Source organism: Anopheles arabiensis, chromosome X, assembly GCF_016920715.1.
Source record: "Anopheles arabiensis isolate DONGOLA chromosome X, AaraD3, whole genome shotgun sequence".
NCBI classification, from domain to species: domain Eukaryota; kingdom Metazoa; phylum Arthropoda; class Insecta; order Diptera; family Culicidae; genus Anopheles; species Anopheles arabiensis.
This window is the reverse complement of record NC_053519.1, coordinates 19167187-19181029: the sequence shown is the minus strand read 5'-3', so window position 1 is coordinate 19181029 and position 13843 is coordinate 19167187. Positions and strand designations below refer to the sequence as shown.

Sequence of the window (13843 nt, the reverse complement as noted above, 5' to 3'; positions counted from 1 at the left end):
TGGTAGTGCCTAATTTGAAATGATTTTTTTTTAATTATTTAATTATTCTTACCACATTTGGCCAATTTATGCGTATGGTTTTATTCAAACAAAACATGATTGTAACAACTCATTCATTCAAGCCATATCATGACCAACTACAATGAAATACAGCATTAACCATCAACCAAATCTCTTATCCTGATCTAATTGGTCATCATAAAATGCAATGGTTCCTGGGTTATATTTGATATTTTAGACATTAAAGCGCTTCTTTCGATGGATAAACGGTCAAGCATATCTAATAGTTGACTGTTTGAAACACAATCAGTGTCAGAAAAATGGCCAAATGTAGATCAAATGAAGGAATGAGGCCACTGAATTGTTTTGTAGCCTTCAAAAATGGGTAGGATAGGTTATTCATAGGATTAAGAAACGATTTTCGCCATCATGCTCCGTTTCTTGAACTACCCCGTCTTTATTGCCTCTTTGACCACTCGAAGTGCAATTGAAACAAAAGAAATGATTTAATTTAGAAAGAAATCACTAGCAGATTGATAATAATAAATTTAACTCATGTCTATGTAATGTTTGCCAAGCGTAAATTAGTAAAAAACTAAATAGACGAATACCGTTTGCGCACCCATCAAACGCCTTTTAAAGGTATTTATGTGTTTTGGTTGCTATTGCCCTATTTTAATGCTTATTTTTTTGCAAAACGTGTGTATTGATGGTCCCTTTATCAAATCTCATCATTATTTTTACCGCCCCATGCCTATTGCGGCCGTAACTCGCCTTTTTCTGTAAAATATTTGAAAAATAGGTAAAATTATAAAAAATCTTTAGTTTATTTTCTCTTATATAGAAAATATTCTTTAGTAAGCTACCGAAAATACAAACGTTTGACCGATTAAAATTTAATTAATAAGAAAATATTAAATACCAAAAATGCCTCAAGTGTCCGTAATTCGTAGCAATACGGTATAAGCTAAGACTGCACCAACATCCAATCAAGAATCAGCGTGAAGAAATTATGAAACGTCCCTTCATTTGCACACCGTGCGTAGTAGTGGTCGCTTTTTGACCTCTGCTGTCTCTCATGCCGCCCAGTGTGGCCAGGTGCTGCTGTCATATACCCGCGAGGCAAGTTGCGCTATCTTGACATCGCCGGCCAGCCACGACCGGTGAGTGCAGCGAGTGTGATTTATGAGCCACCGGGCCACCTCCATCACTCATTAATGCCAGCCGAAAGCTTTGCGAGAGCATCCTTTCAACAGGCGCCCAGTCTGATTTATGAGCTCGCTGTTCAACTGGAGCAGCGGTATAAGTTGCAAGGGGTAGGGGGGAAGGGCTAATGAAGCTTGAAAATGAAAATTACCTCGTCGATGGTATCGAGTACAGTCTACCCCGATCCAAGGAACAGCCGCGGGTTAGGCGAAATTAAACACAACACTCCGATTTCGGTTGTTCGGTCTCATTTATCTTACGCGCTTGTGGAAAATATCTCATCGCATTGCACTAAATTTAAAAAAAAAAAGATTCCATCACAACCTTTTCGTCGGCAACTTTGACCGACGTGATAATGCTAGAAGGGTCAAGTGGATCGGTGAAGAGAGGAATATAAAAGCACCACTAACGTTATGTTCGTAGCGTTACGAAAGCGTTATCTCGCACGGCAGAAAACTGATAGAACCGCTACATCATACCGTGTCATGATGATTGAAGCGCGCTGGCTTGTAATCATTTTTAGTGCAGAAGCGAACTGGTTGGTTAAATTAAACTTGGCTCAGCCCTCGGCAGGCGCTCGGTGTGCTGTTTCGTTGCGCTATGAAACCATCCAGTGCCGTCCGAATGTGTTTCGCGTGCTAGTGTGTTTCTCATTATTTCATTATTTGTGTTTTCTTACTTTACCGGAGTGGAAAAATCTGTCCGTTTCGTGCTTTGCCTGGGCGGACGTGTGGATTCGGGATTTTTGACACGGAACATTTTCTGTATCATCACACCCCGACACTACGTGATTCTTCTACCGCGGAAGGTGGGATTTCCTCCGCGTGGCCTATGTCTGCAAACTTTATCGGTTGGAAAATTCCTCTATTTTTCCGTACGTGTGTGTGTGTGTGTGTGCGTATGTGTGAGTGTATGAGCGCCAGTAGAGCAGGGTATGCAACTTGATTGCGTGCTGAGTGGCACAATAAACCCCGCCGCTTGGTCATCGCGTGACCTCTGGGTGCGAGTGAGTGAGGACGGAAAGCCACAACGCGACCGTTCATGGCGTCCGCGTTGGAATGCAGACGTTGGCGGGATGATAGGCAAGGTGATAAAATCAACCCACTGCTGTATGGTACCAATCGATCGACCTTTGTTCCTTAAATGTTCATTATTAGACCAATCGAAAATCGATCGGGAAGGAAATATCTGTTACGCAGCAGAAGATAGGAAACAGGGACAGATAAATGGAGGTCAAGAGAGGAATAGCGTCGTTGTGTTTTGTGAATGAATATTTAAAAGCAATTTTAAACTGCACACTGCTAATCAGCCTTCAAGTGTGCCTTAATATGCTCATTTTGGGTTGCCGATTGCATACCTTCTGGCGTACATATCACGTCCTTAGTAAAATCGCATTGGAGTGTTACTTTGAAATATTTATTATTCACGACACAAAACAGAAATGCCGCGTCGGAACAAAGGAATACCAAAGTGGGTAAAATACCAACCCTCCCCCACTGAACCGCGTCGATTAGTCATGGAAGAGGTAAATACAAAAAAAAACCCACTACACTGACTATAATGGCAGCATATGGTCGCTTGATTTTCGGGCAATGCTTCACGAGTTCGACAGCATTCAACGAGTGCTTGTGCAAAAAAAAACTTACAACAAAAACACACAAGCCTTCTACAGATTGCAGCAATAGAAGAGACAACACAAATGACAGCTCTACATTACAAACAAAAAATGAAAAAGAAACATCATACTACACACAACTCAAATAAGGACACGCGATGCAAAACATATGCCACTAAACACAGTGCTTAAAACCTTCCCCACTCACTGGTATAGCACGCGTGCACACACACACACGCCTGCGTTGAACGAGAAATAAAAAAAACCTTTTAAAATGCATCATCAGTTATCGAAAATTGATTCCTCGTTGACGCCATCGTTATATTTAAATACCCCTTGGGTGCAATAGCAGGGCCAGAGGAGCGGGGCGTTTCGAATCGATACGCCGATAACTGTCAGGGTGACATCCACGCGACCATTTATTGACATCTGGACAATACACTGCGCTACTTTCCCCCGCAATGGGTTGGTCGGTTGGGGGATGGAAATGTATTTGCTGGGAAGATTTATTATTTTATTTATTTATTTAAGCGCCGTGTCGCTCGACCGACAAACTACAAATCGATCGGCGTGTGTTGTCTTTTTTGGATTTGTTTTTCTGCCTTTTTGAGGGTGTATCACGCCGCTACCTGGAGAGGTCAAACAATTTGACCATCTGCGATTCCGGTGCATTTGGAGTGGGGAAATGATGAGGTTCGCCTTCACCTCATCATTTCGCCCACTCCAAATCAAACGGGGATGCCCTAGGCGGCAACAAAAACAACAACACTCGAAAAAAAAAACCATAAGTGTCTCCCGTTTTTCCTTGTCACCCTTCGAAAAAAGAAAAATGAAAGTAAAGAGCGCCATACACACATACGGACACCGGAATGGTAATTTAAGGATAATGCACCCACATCATTCGCTGCGACGAGTCACCGGTGCCTCAGGGTCGTTCTTTCTTCCTTCAAATTGTACTGCCGGCGGGCGCGTAATGGGTTCGATCACTTTCGGCGAACGAATTTGGCTTGGCGCATTTGGTACGGTGGGCTAATCGACGGCCCCCATCGCCTAATCGAAACGACCCCGTGCGCGACATGCAAATGGGAGTTCGCTTCGTACGACCCTTCTGCGTCCTGCAGCCGTGCAATTATTGCCCCTTTCTGGGCCGAACAGACGGGGAGTTGGAAAACAAGAAGTGACATTTGATGGGCCACCACATGTCATCGGCCCCTGTCGTAATGAGTGTGGTCGCAGCGGAATGGGATCGAGAAATTTTACCACCCTGCACAGGCACACAATTTGGGGAAATTATTAGCACGCACACACATTAGCGATTCGATTTGTCTGCCAATCTGAGCAATTTTTGCAAATCAGCAATTACAAAACAATTGATCGGCTCGTACACAAAGCTTACAGGTCATTTGCCGGCTTTTTTTATTCGATTCTAGCAATGAAACCAAAAACCAAAATGCTGCAGCCCTCTATGCGTCCGTCATTGCGTTTGATCATTCGCCGGAAACGGAGCTAATAGATACCTTCAAGTCTATTTTTTTGTTATGTTTTTTTTTTCTCATGTTTTATTTTTCCTCACGCCCGAAAAGGTCAAATACACTGTATACAAATATTGATTGTGCACCGATGCCCGATAACATCATATGTATTGCATTACGAGCAGGCGACAGGAGCGTCCACACATGCCACACACCGATTTCACTAACTCATCATGCATACTGTACGAAGTGTAAGTATAGAGAATGACACAAAAGTGAATCACAAAAAAATATGCAAAACCATATGTTTCACGACAGATTGCATACTTTAGGGCGAAAACAAAAACTTCACTGTCGCAAAGGGTGGAAAAAAACGTCGAAGGTAAAAGTATAGGTCTGCCAATATTGACTGCTGACGGGACATATTATTAAATAGTGTTTGTGTGTGTGTGTGTATTAGACACACCCACGATCAAAGTATGTGCAAAAAAACAAAATAATATCAATCGTGTATTCGTGATACACACTCGCAAAGCCCTTCCGCACTTGCAGAGTCGGATGCAGTGAACCGGAAATGGGCAAATGGCAAAAAGGTATTAAAAAAAAGTCAAAACTACAAAACGAAAACAAGTGGTGCGCCCGTCAATTTGCCAATTTGTTACAACGGAGTGCAACACAATCGAGTGAATCAAACGACACAAAAAAAGGAAAACCCTCTGCTCAATAATTTTCCCCTGGACACGCCAAAACACCAAATCAATGATGACTCTTTGGCTTCGTGCACTCTTCGGTGGACTTTAATTAAAAAATTAGCAAACGCCCCCTTTGTTTGTGCTTGTTTGTGCGACTGAAAGTGTGCTATATTGTTTCCTTGTTGTGGCCTTTTTACGTCGCCGTTGCTGTTGCTGTGTGTGTGTTTTTTTGTTCATTATCCGCGACAAAGAATGGTGTAATAATTAACAGGTGCTTAGCACGCGATGCTGACCTCGGCAACCCTTTATTGGTACATTTTGTTTTTTTATTTTACTTTTTTAATATCCTTTTTGACTTTAATGCCAGATTGACCTTTTTTGTGTATGAAATTACAGGAAGGGGAGCTGTAAAAGATATAGTAAAACATTTTATTTTTTATGACAGTTTGCCGGTGCAAAGTTTGTTTTAAAATTGGAAAAATATATGTTCAAGCGAAACATAGAGAGACAAAAGGATCAACGTTAGGTTGTAGATCGATCAGTTGATAAATGATAATAAATCGATAATGAGGATGACCACGATCGCTCAGCTAGAGAAAACGACGTGGTGTAAAAATGTTTATAGTAAAGATTGACACGCACACCACAAAAGGGACAAGTAACGTAAGAACAAATACGGGAGAAACGATAAACCGTGTTAATAAAGTTTTGTTTGACTGATAACTAATCGAAGACAAAATCTTGCCGTACACGACTAACGCTGGAACATTATACACAATGTGCTGAAGTTTTCCTTTAAAAGTACCACATCCTCTGACAATTTCTTTTTTTTTTTCATATGACGTTAGTATACTCTACTAGCCAGCTCGAATATTTCAGCTGAATAAGGGCTGTGTAACGATAATCGTTCCGATATCGTACTTCGCGACTGTTAAAGAGATAAAATGGGGGGTACTTTGCAGGTGGTTTCGATGGCGTGTATGGTATACGATGCAACTTCAAGCCTTGTTAACAACGTTTATAGAACTTTATAGTTTTCTAACGCATGACATCGGTACAAGGTGGCTTTTGTCAGATTTGAATGCCAAAGACTGACGCCATTAATCACCTCGTAGCTCATGGAGAAGTTCCTTATGGATGAGTACAATTTAAAATTTTCCTTTTGTTTCATATCTTTCTTTTTTTGCAATCTTTTTTATATTTTTCAATATTATTTGTTGCTTATGCCTACGAATTTGCAGTACCAAACCATGACAAAACTGAAAAGATGATATGATACTGTACATTCATAAAAATATAACGAAATATTATTGAATAAAAATAAATCAGTAAGATAACTTTATTTAATCGGGAAAAAAGGAAATTATTTTGCCAAGTACTATTTGTATTTGTTACTTGAAAAATGAATAGTTTGTAAAGTGGTTGTGATTTGACAGTAAATTATACTTAATTATATTAAACTCATATACTCTGGCAAATTCACAAAAATTATAAATTAAACAAATCGTGTTTTTCAACAATGAAGCCTTGCTTGAAAATAATATCCATTGCAATAATATATCCGATCCTATAACAAAATCAATTGCAATTTGGCATAAGCGCTATCTAAAAGGTGTAAATGAAACTTTGATGCTGTTTAACTACTGCAAAAGACGAATTCGAGCAGCGATCTTTAGTGTGAAAAAATTGGTTGCTTAATCACATCTGGCTATTTAGGTATCGTCGTAGCGTTTGATTGGTTAATATTATTTGGCTTGAATTTAATTTAAAATAAAACCTGTAACATAACCACACTGTTCCATGTTCCCGTACCTCGGGCCCAGCAAACAGGTGCTTATCTCTTATCGCTCGGTTGCTTGTCCGCGGCGGACAATAAACAAACTTTTCCCACCAATAAATCACAAGTACAAATAGCGCGAGCAACAGTGGCATGCACCGGCACTGCAAACTGGCACCGTAAACCGACTCTCGTTTGCTTTGTTTTAGTGTGTTGTGCCTTTTGATGAATTAATTCTTTCCGCTAATCTACGGCGGTACCGTAGTAAATTATGCAAATTACATTGCCGCTCCCAACCACCCAATAATCAAGCCAGACCGAGCGGGGCGGAAACAGGAGACGGACACCAGAAAGCGCCACCGAACCAAATAAAGCACATCCTTACGGTTCGGGGCGAACAACAAAAAGAAACACTCGATTGCATTTCGGTCGCAATAAACAAAGAAACACCCCAGCGCTGAACTGGGTAAAGAGAGAAATGTAGAGATAAAGAGAGAGAGAGAGGGAGAGAGAGAGATAGATGAAAAAGGGAACGAGAGAGGCCAGAATTAAGCTAATGAAAATGCGCGACAGCATTGAAATCAAACGCGCGCCCACGGGATGATCGTGAGTCGGGGTGCAGGAGGGCTTTCGTTTGAGCAACCGACCTCCCCGACTTGATCGATGTCCACTTCACGAAATGCATCCCAAAAGCATTCGCCGGCTAAAAGGATTAGATTTCCATTCCGTGCCCGACGGCGGATTGCAGTGCAAAGATAAGTAGATAAGCCATAGGGAAAGGAAACGGGGCGAGTCAGTTGGCTCCTTCTACGGCAAAGGGTGGAGTTGGCGGTGGAAAAATTCGAACGTAAAGAAGGCCCCATTACGGCACCGCTGGAAAGCCACGGCGGAAATGGGTGCACGAGATAATTTATTATCACACAAAGAAACCCGAGTTCATAACCGGCAAGCCTTCGTTCCTCGGCAGCAGTTCGTTGGTTGGACATTTTCCTAACGCGAGCTGCCCATTCACGGCACCCACTAGGGCACACAGAGAAACAAAACGAGCAGCCGATTTATGGCGCCTTTTGGGTTGCAGCTCCACCACGTCCATTCCAGCTCTCTCCCATTTTCTTTTTTCTTTCTCTCTCTCTCTCTCTCTCTCTCTCTTCCTCTCTATCGATACGCAATTCTTGTATTCATTTGCATTCGAAATAGCGATCCTTTCGGTAGCATGGTGCCGTCCAAATGCTAAGCTCCACAAATTAACTCGATTTCTGGATGTCCACATTGTGCAGGAGCTTCGTGATAAAGAAGGCTCCTGGCAGAGAGCGGAGCGCGGTGTGATGATCATGCCGACTCACCCGAAAGCTCGGATGCCGTTTGTTTTGGTGTTTATTTATGGCTTATCTTACGCTCACCGTGAGACACACTCTGTGAAGGAAGCGACATGAGCAAAGGGACGAGAGGTGGTAGGAAAGGACAGTTGCAATTCCGACACGTCGTAGACAGCTCCAGTCACGTTCTTCTCGAGCAATGACAGAGATTCTTGGGATTGTCGGAATTTGTGCAACCAACAGTTCTCGGAGGAACGATTAAAACTGAACGATAAAGAGCGAGAGAGAGAGAGAGAGTCGATGGGAAGAAGGGATGGGGGATAGGGGAGGATGAGTGTATTGTAACAAAAGCACACTGACACAAGTGTACAGACACAGAGATAGTTTAGAGCGAATTTGCTGGCAAACTGTTGCAAGCTCGGTCTGCCGTTCTGTCGTTCTCCGGCATAACCTTCAAATGGCCCCTGAATGGTGGACTAGCCGCAAGACGCAAAGCTGATTTTTGGAACGATTTTTATTTACCTCCCACCCCAACAAAGGGGTGATTCCGGGTGCACAAATAAACGCTGTGCGCATATCTCTGCTTAAGCTGGCACCGACCGAAGAGAAAGAGCGATTAAATGCGTCTCGATTGCTCCGGAGCAACGGTAGCGACACGTCCAGAGCCTTTTGTACAGCAGGGATGAGAAAACGTTTGTGGAGATGTGTACTAGCGTTAAAAGTGATATGGACTATTTTTTATTCATCAGGAATTACAGTATTTCTTAATACCAATGTGTGATGGAATAATCTAATTCTTTTAGTTAGTCTTCAAAAGCATTAAGATAACAGCATTAAACTTTCTTCTATTTAGCGTAAAGTCCTAACGCGGTCATGCCGACCTACACAGGTTATCGAGATTTATTCAGCACCATGCAACCGGATAGTCAGTCCTTGCGACGGGGGGACGGTCCTCTTTATACTTGAATGACGGACATATTATTGAGTCGTTCCAATTGTCGACTGTACCACGGGACAGCTCCCTGCATTAAACTTTTTTTTCTAATATAAGTGTCTTAAGAATCTTTAAACATGTTTGATATTTTAAATAACAGAACATCCTCAAAATACGTATATTTGTCGTAAGATTTAACTGTTTGATGCATTTTAATTACATAATACAATGAAAACAACAACAAAAAATACTACAAATGTCTTTCAAATTACAGGTTGTTCATCCCTGTCCTATGCACTAACCGGGTTTTTTTTATGTGAAAAAAGGATTGGGAAACATTTTAAGCGTTACCTTACATCCGCCAAACGACACCAGAGTGCAACCGTACAAGCGAGACGATTGACTGGGAAAGGCGAAGAACTGTTGAGCATCATTCCATCCGGATGTAGTCGTCCGCAAACGGTCACCTCCGTTCACATACACACAGCGTCGAGCTGGCTGTGGTGAATGAAAATTTTTAATTTTAAATCCACCCCAACCCTTTAATCGCTGCGTAGATGAGGAGGATGATGGTTGGGAATGCAAAGGGTGGTGGAGGGGATGGTTTGACGCACCCGATGGCGCAAATTACTCCCATCACTTCACTAGTGGATGTTAAGCCGAAGTTTAGGGGGCAAAGGGCGTGCGGGAATTGCCACCAAGTCCCTTGGTAAGAGTCACTGTCGATTCGATGATGTGTGGATGAAAATTAATTAAACTTCTGCTCGGACAATAGATTCATTACAATCCCCACACGCCGTGGCGCCATATAGTCCCGGTTGGCATTTGAATGGTGTTTGCTGTATGTGTGTGTGAGTTTTTTTTTTGTTGGTTGTTGCACAGAGGGGTTGTGGAGATGAAGAAACGTGCCACCGGAGCGTACAGTCGGGTTTGCGGAGTTTAACCCCGTTTCCCCCTGCAATTCGTTTAAAAAAGCAAACAAAAATGGGAGCAACCCGCCTAAAAGGAGTGTAGTGAAAAAAGTGTTGCCTACCTTTCAGGCGCTAAACCAAAACTGAATGCATCGCGCTTTGCAGTATGGCAGACGTGAAAACGAACACAAACGCTCTCGCTGTCACACAGGAAATGGGAAATTTGCAAACGAGCTGAACCGTGTAACACAGTAGACAAGATAAAAATGTACTAGGCGCCTGAAGCGTAAGCAACATTCTAACGATCATGATGTAAACCACTAACCCTGGCTGCCTGTGCTACTACAAAAAAAGAAGAGAAGTGAAAACCAGCTTCTTAATCGAGGCCGGACCAGAGAGCGTGCTACGTGACAAACCAATTTCCATTTCTACCCCTTCTTGTTCGGTGCTCGGTGGAAAGGAAAAGAATGCGTCCCGTCACATTCCTTTTCGAAAGATGAAAAAAAAACAAAAAATAATACATTCGTTTGGGGCACGTTTTGTGAGCTGTACTTTTCACTGATAATACGGTCAGCGTGCATATGAATCTTTTTTTATTCCTTCCTTACATATCGATGTCACAACCGAACGTTCTCCGAACTCCCGGAGGCGTTCTGTTCTATTCGTGTAGAGTAAAGCTTAACCCAAAAAATGAGTTCAAAATAAAATCAGAAAATTTCTTTGATCTGCCAACTTCACTTTCCGAATTTCTGCTGTCTAGTGCCTCAAGACTGGTTCCAAACGAAGCTTATTGCGGCACGTACTCCGTAGCGTCAATTGCTGCAAACTCGTGGCGCGTTTGATTGTACCTTCGGCTGCCATTTTCCTTGATACCCAATGACCATCACCCATCGTCCCTCTGAGAATATAGAAATAACAAACAAAACAAAAATGAATCGACATCAAAATAAAACTGCTTCCAGCTGTCCACCGCTGCAGCAGTGGACCGGCAGCGCCTGAAAGGTATGCAGCCTGCAAAGCAAAGCACACGCAAAAAAAGACCGACACGCTCGGAAACAATGCCATGTCGACAATGATGACTTCTGCAACGAATGAATGGCGTATCCGCTTCGCAGAAAACCCATCATTCGCTCAATCTCACAAAACCATCATCAGAACGAACCCGGCAACTATAACACCGGGAGGGGGGGGGAGGGAATGACAAGGTGACTCTTCCCCGTTGCCGCGGACTGTACACGCCTCCTCACGTGAAGTTCCTGTCGCGGATTCGGAATCGGTCGTCATGTTTGTGCAAATATTTTCCTCATTTTGCCATCGAGCAAGGATGGGTGTCGAGGGACCCCGCTCCTCTGTCTCTCGGGTGTCCTTTGGCGTGAACCTTTTGGCCTCCACCTCTCTTACGTCTGGTAATGGTCCTCCTACGCTCGTACACGCTATTGTTGCACACCTTCCCACAGCGCGCTGATAGATTAATCGGAACACGCTTTGTCTTTCTCTACGCCATCTCGCCAGCTCGGTCGTATACGGCGGAAGGTCTTGCACAACATCATCATCGTCATCATCGCCAACACCACCATTGGCGTTTCTCTACACCCGACCTTGACCGATCCTTGAACGGAAGAGGTAGCAAATGGAGCATCCTGGGGCGCGGGCGTGGCAAATAACTGGAGCTATTTTATGAACGTGTACTCAACCCACACCCCGACCTGTCGGCCGTCCAGTTCTACGCGACAGCAACGGCAACCAATGGCTTAGTAGGGAAGGTGAATGAAGCTAGAAGAATTAAAATGTGATTTTCCTTAAGCTACAGTAAGAGCACATTACTTTATGAAATTGTAAAGTTTGTCGGTTTTATAAAACGATAAACAGATAACTATAAAATTATGCAGTTTGATGTTATGTAGGATAATTTGCCAATTGTTGTACTCTTAAGGGAACAGCCAACGTATTTCATATGCTTGAGTTGGATAAAATTACAATGTTCTGGTTATGTGTGTCTATTAAACATGATTATTGTTTATTGTTGTGTGTATATTTTATTTAAGGCAGAAAAATTATAAATAATGCCAAGAAATACTGTTTTATAAACCTCTTCAAAAACCCAATTGTTGCTCACTTACAACGACTTAAAACTCTATTATTGCACCCTACATAGCCAATTATTCCACACTTTCCAAATACCCTGAAATATAAAAAAGAGCCCTGGAATGAATGTTTTTTTAATCGAAAATCATATCATCATATTGAGTGTTTAGGACAATACGCACGTTAATGGTAAATAAAAAACAATCCAACAAAAAATCACGACAGTCAAAATGATAGCACGATGAAAAGAGTAGGCTTTGGCCTGCACAATAAATAGGATCGAAGTACTCTCTTTGTTCCAATTATTTAACAATGGATAAAAAATTTACTATATTTGTTTGATTTCATTCAAAATATACAGTTTAAATGCTCCATATGGTGAAATAAACCTTATTTTGTGATGCACAATTCTTAGCGGTATAACTACGAAATTATTTCGTTTTGGTCGAATGAATCCGAAATATTTTCATTTGTGTTCGAAAAAATCGTAAATGTGAAGTCGAAATATTTTCATTTGTGTTTAAAAAATCGAAAAAGTGCTGTTTAAAAAAAAATGGAATATGCGACAGAAATGCTCAATATTTAAATACAAATGCTAACTATCATAACTGTCTTATAAATATTTGGAAAAACAACAATTTATACACATTGTGCAACAACTGGCAAATTACTATATGCTTGTAAATTTTGTAATACAAATTTGCAATACAAATAACGATAGCACTCTTTTTCCATATTATTAAGGACACGTAAATTGATATAAGTTTATTGAAAGTACTCTTGAAATAGCAAAATCTCTAATCGCAGCTTAAGCGTTGAAGCAATACAGCAGCAACGTAGAAGTAACGAAACGCAAAAAAGTATCGCTGAGCCTGAATGACACCAACTTACTGACACCGAGCACAGAGTGGAAAACAAAGCGCGGATGATGGACGGGCACTGGGCAGCTGCCGGCCAGCACGGTAATATGGCTTCGGGGCAAATATTTACAATGTAAAACCATCTGTAGCGCAAACGGTACGTTTTTGTCCCCCCATCATCATCCCCTGGTAGCAGCTCCGCGGTGTGGTTACGCTACACCGGAAGCAGGCCCACCACACCGGAGGTTAGCCGCTCGCTTCCCGCAAAGAACTACCACGCTCCAACCAGCCCATTGGGGACGCCGTGTTAGCGTAGATGCCGTTCTACACTTTCCCTCTCTCTCTCTCTATCTCTTTATCATTCTCAGACACACACTCTATCTCTCTCTTTATTTCTTTTTCATTTTTTATCCTGTAATCACGCACAACGAGTCAATTGCTTCAATCGGCTGCTGCATCGGTTGATTGTTTTCCACCGTGTCGACCGTGTAGCCTGCCTTTCACGCGCGATGGACAGAAGCAAGTAGAGCTGTTTTGACGTTTTAAAGTTTACTAGCCGAGCAAAGGTAGCTAGTCATTCTGAAGGATTGGGGAAGTTGTTCTCTCTTACAGGGTTTTCCGATAGCACTCAAGACTGCGGGACACTTTGATCAATCAGCAGGAGTCAATCGCAAGACTGCGGAACGATACGTGAAAACGTTGACGATACCGGGATTTGCGGATTTGTATCGCAAGACAGCGGCGCTCTTTTTCTAGCGACACGTGGTCCGGGGGATTTTTCATATCAGCTAGGATTTTTCATTTTAAATTTTTTTAAGGCACCCACTGTTTAGGTTTTTGAAAATGTATTGGGAACTGTATTGGCTTTTTATTTGTTTGCAATCGAATTAATTAGTTGCACACACTCTCTCACTCACACTCTCTTCTCATTGTTGGTTAGGGTAAAAATGCTAGGTTGTAAAGGGAGGATAATGT

General features: G+C 42.2%; 1 protein-coding gene across 3 annotated transcripts; it reads left to right on the top strand.

The window, feature by feature from the left end:
* Positions 1-1392: 1392 nt before the first annotated feature.
* On the top strand, positions 1393-12416 carry LOC120906609. Of its 3 annotated transcripts, none has more exons than XR_005740127.1 (3): positions 1393-2014; positions 4405-4544; positions 11436-12416. XR_005740127.1 is itself a non-coding variant. In XM_040318406.1 (3 exons), exons 1-3 carry the CDS (start codon positions 1620-1622, stop codon positions 11585-11587), a joined length of 417 nt encoding a protein of 138 aa, XP_040174340.1. In that variant the 5' UTR covers positions 1393-1619; the 3' UTR covers positions 11588-12416. The 3 variants fall into 3 exon arrangements, 1 of the variants encoding a protein (XP_040174340.1); XR_005740126.1 differs by having other exon boundaries at positions 1393-2731; XM_040318406.1 differs by having other exon boundaries at positions 1393-1744.
* Positions 12417-13843: the final 1427 nt, after the last annotated feature.

Bases quoted from the DNA above. Each gene is read 5' to 3' on its own strand.
- LOC120906609 (XM_040318406.1), top strand. From the start codon at position 1,620: ATGTTCGTAGCGTTACGAAAGCGTTATCTCGCACGGCAGAAAACTGAT. The intron at 1,745-4,404 runs GTTGGTTAAATT...ACGCCCGAAAAG, and splicing joins TTTAGTGCAGAAGCGAACTG to GTCAAATACACTGTATACAA. The intron at 4,545-11,435 runs GTAAGTATAGAG...CCATCTCGCCAG, and splicing joins TCATGCATACTGTACGAAGT to CTCGGTCGTATACGGCGGAA.